Source organism: Quercus suber, unplaced genomic scaffold (assembly GCF_002906115.3).
Source record: "Quercus suber isolate HL8 unplaced genomic scaffold, Cork oak 2.0 scaffold_167, whole genome shotgun sequence".
Taxonomy (NCBI): Eukaryota; Viridiplantae; Streptophyta; class Magnoliopsida; order Fagales; family Fagaceae; genus Quercus; species Quercus suber.
This window is the reverse complement of record NW_027071804.1, coordinates 143,832-147,340: the sequence shown is the minus strand read 5'-3', so window position 1 is coordinate 147,340 and position 3,509 is coordinate 143,832. Positions and strand designations below refer to the sequence as shown.

The following is a 3,509-nucleotide window of genomic DNA, read 5'->3' as shown; positions in this document are numbered from 1 at the left end:
TATTGGAGTGAGGGGGGGGGGGAGGAGGATATTAAAAGAAAAACATTTACAACATTTCATTGGACATCTATGCGCTTGCCCATCATATTGCAATGCCTTATTTTGTGGGAAATTGGGGATATGAGAAAGAAAACATGTTTGGATTTCAGTTTTTTTTTTTTTTTTTTGGTTCCCCATGTCCCAAAATAAATATATATTATTATATTACTTTTTTTTTTTTTTTTTTTTTAAGCTTCTTTGTATTAAGTGCATTGCACTGGTTCTCAACTTCTTATTCAAACTATCCCAACTTTTCCCCTTTATGGGGTTTAGACCACTTAGATGTGAGTAAAAACTAGAGAAGAAAAGAGGTACAGACAAATGTTGTTTGTATTTTTTTGAAATACGTGTGGGTGAAAAAGTGTGCAGAAATGTGTATAATGTTGTTTAAAAATTAAAAACATGTTTTTAAGATGCTCTACCAAACGGGGCCTTAGGGTTGTTTATTTAGGTGTTTAAATAATAGTTTTCAGTATTTAAATAACATTACACATATTTTCACACACTTTTCTACCTACACATATTTTCAAAAAATACAAATAATGTTACTAGAACAACATTATTAAACAAACCCTTGTTCAACACGGTTTTGAGATACATTATATCTAAGACACAAACATTTATTACATAGTTTTCTTGGTAGTATTCAACACATTTAAAAATAAAATAAAATTATAGTAGCTCATGTTGTGTCACTTTCATCAATAGGAAAATCCTATGTGCAACAAGTGATTCCAAAAGCCTAACATCTTAGCTCTCTCAAACGGACATGGTGTGTTGAGGGTTTGGGGAATTAGAGGTTAAAGTGACCCCTTTGGTTTCCCTAGATAAACAGTGACTCCGAGAAATTACTTGCCATGCCTTCTTGAGCAAGTACCTGTCGGTTTCGGTTTTTGATAGTGATCGATAGAGAGGGTAATATGAAAGTGCAAAGAGACCAACTGGAATGAAAGAGACAGCATATAGGATCACTTTTCTCCACCCTTCCCCATTGTGTATCATAAGGAGGACTGTTGCTGCAAATGCTATCATCATGATGAGGACAGAGAAGAACAACAAAGTTAAGCCGTATGTCAACTTATTAGGAAGAGAATGTCTAAAGTCTACAAATCGAAATGGTGATGCGGTGATTCCAAGAAATAAAACCACTGATGTCAAAGCAAATGAAATTGATAGTACGTCTGCCACTGTAAAAACCACAAAAAATGGTTGATTGAGGAGGACTGGGGCACCAGTCTGACCATTTGAGCCTCCAGGTATTGTATAGGCTGCGGCAAAGGCAACAGTAGCAATGAGAATAGCCACAAGTGAACATCCTTCAGCAGTGCGCTTTATCCATTCCATGGCTTTTTTCCGGAGTTCTTTATTTGTTTTATCAAATAATCCCTCCGCAGTCAACTTTTGATTGTTGCGGTGATCAACGAAATGGGATGGCGTAATTTCCTTCACACGCTGCATATGACAGCATAAAAAAAAGAATGAGATAACTATTCAAATTAAGAGGCAAGGACAAACCTAAATATAGAAGAAAATTATAAAATGACATTTTGGAGACCATGATACTCTTTTGACTTTGGTAAAATTCTAGAAGCAAGATCAAAGCCATTAGAGATTCAGAATTGTGCATCAAGTGAACTTCGACCACTGTGAGAATACGTAGTCTACACTCTACAAGGTCATAAAGAATAGTATGGATGTGTTTGTGTTTGAGTATGTGGTAGCATGAACACCTAAAGCATATGAGAAAAAAGGGTGCCAGAAGTGTAATACCTCAAACCAAACCAACTCCTCTCGCAATTCAAGTGCAGGGCCTTGCATCTTCTCAGGCACATAATCCTTATTTTTTTTCCCAACTGTGTGTAGTATGGAATTCCCATCTTCATCAATTTTTTGTACTAGTCTATTCAATGATAACTTCATTTTTGTTACATGCTTGAAAATCTTTAATTGGCGGTACTTGATTGCTATATGCAATATATTTCGCCCTTTCTCATCAATATGCTCAACTGACTGGGGGTACAAGCTTAATATTTGTTCAACAATCTCTACACAGCCTGACTTAGTTGCTAGGAACAAAGGAGGTGGATTTTTTGTTGCCCCTTCCTCTGCACCAAGAAAACTCATGGGGGTTTCCTCCCTAACTCTCTTCTCTACCGTCGAACTACCACCGTACTTGTGGAGGGTAGGCTTACCCTGGTCTACTCCAGGATGAGTAGTCTCCCATGACGTATCACTTTCTATTAGGAAATTGGCAAGCTTCACAGCACATTGATATTTTTGTTTTTCCATTGCTTCTTGCTTGGTGGAGCTACAATATAAGATGACTGTTCCTGAAATGGGTTAGTATTTGTTGTATATAAAATTAATTGTACCATAAAACAGAATATTACACGAAGTTCATGTAAACTATTTAAGAATATAGCATAATGGCTTTTACGAGAGGGAGTTATTAAGAAATTTAGTCATAAACTTTAGTTTTTCATTTATTTTTATCTACTACATAATAAGTCCAATTATACCAACCAGAATTGAGTAATCCCTTTTCACCATCACGTTGAAAAGCTCCAGGGTTGCATGATAGAAGCTGAAGGCCAGTCATCCCATCCCCGTCTCGTTCAGCAACTAATTGTCCGAACTTAGTTGCAATGTCCAAGGCCAACTCTGTTTTCAAATTTTATATAAGGGAAAGAAGCCAATAAAATAGATTACTTAAAGATGAAATGAGTGCATAATTACATGATTTTTACGAATCAAAGTAAACTAACCAAAATGCTGTGCAAGGATCGCCATGTGTAGAATTGTGGTTTTATCTCTCCTCTGGAGAAAGATGTTCTGATTGGGTTCATCATAATCAGCAATTTTTTTGGCAAGAAAGTTGAAAATGATCTTCTTGCCATAACGGACTGATCGAAACAGTGCCGTCTCTCCTAGGTGGTTACGCATGCATAACAATCCTGGAGCTTTCTCTAACACTTTCTTTGCCACATCAATTGAATCATTGGATATGGCCACCTCGTGGAGGATAGTGTTTCCAACATGGTTTTGGCGGGTCAGTTTATCAAGATGGCGATTTGGCAATTCCTCTAGAAGTCTCAGTACCAAGTCATGTTTGCTGGCATAACTGGCCACCTGGAGCACTGTGTCCTCGTGTATGGTTAATATGTGCAGTCCACGCTCATCAACATCTTCACAAAGTTGCTCCACTGTCCCCGTGTCTTCGCTCTGCAAAGCTTTGTACAGTTTTGCATTTAATTTTTGAGGTCTTGCCATGGAACAATTTGAGTGAGATGTGTTCACTTGTTGAAGCTGCGAATTTCTCAGTGAATCAACAATTGAAGTGAAAGCAAAGTGATGGAAGAGTTTTTTAAGCAGTCTAAAGTAATAATAATAAGGAGAAACTACACAAAAATTTTCATAAGTTGATAAATTAATAATTTTCTTTATGTATCAATTATATTTGAAATAACATC

General features: G+C 36.7%; 1 protein-coding gene across 1 annotated transcript; it reads right to left on the bottom strand.

Annotated features, from left to right (window-relative positions):
• Positions 1-641: 641 nt before the first annotated feature.
• LOC111999294 (protein ACCELERATED CELL DEATH 6) lies at positions 642-3,309 on the bottom strand. Its single transcript, XM_065770036.1, has 4 exons — positions 2,805-3,309; positions 2,540-2,700; positions 1,810-2,337; positions 642-1,491 (listed from the first exon to the last, which is right to left on the bottom strand). The coding sequence occupies exons 1-4, from the start codon at positions 3,307-3,309 to the stop codon at positions 799-801; spliced, it is 1,887 nt and encodes a 628-aa protein (XP_065626108.1). The 3' UTR covers positions 642-798.
• Positions 3,310-3,509: the final 200 nt, after the last annotated feature.

Excerpts from the sequence above, each read along its gene's own strand:
- LOC111999294 (XM_065770036.1), bottom strand. The coding sequence starts at position 3,309 with ATGGCAAGACCTCAAAAATTAAATGCAAAACTGTACAAAGCTTTGCAG. Across the intron at positions 2,701-2,804 it reads GATCCTTGCACAGCATTTTG|AGTTGGCCTTGGACATTGCA; the intron begins GTTAGTTTACTT and ends ATTTGAAAACAG. Across the intron at positions 1,492-1,809 it reads AGGAGTTGGTTTGGTTTGAG|CGTGTGAAGGAAATTACGCC; the intron begins GTATTACACTTC and ends TGTCATATGCAG.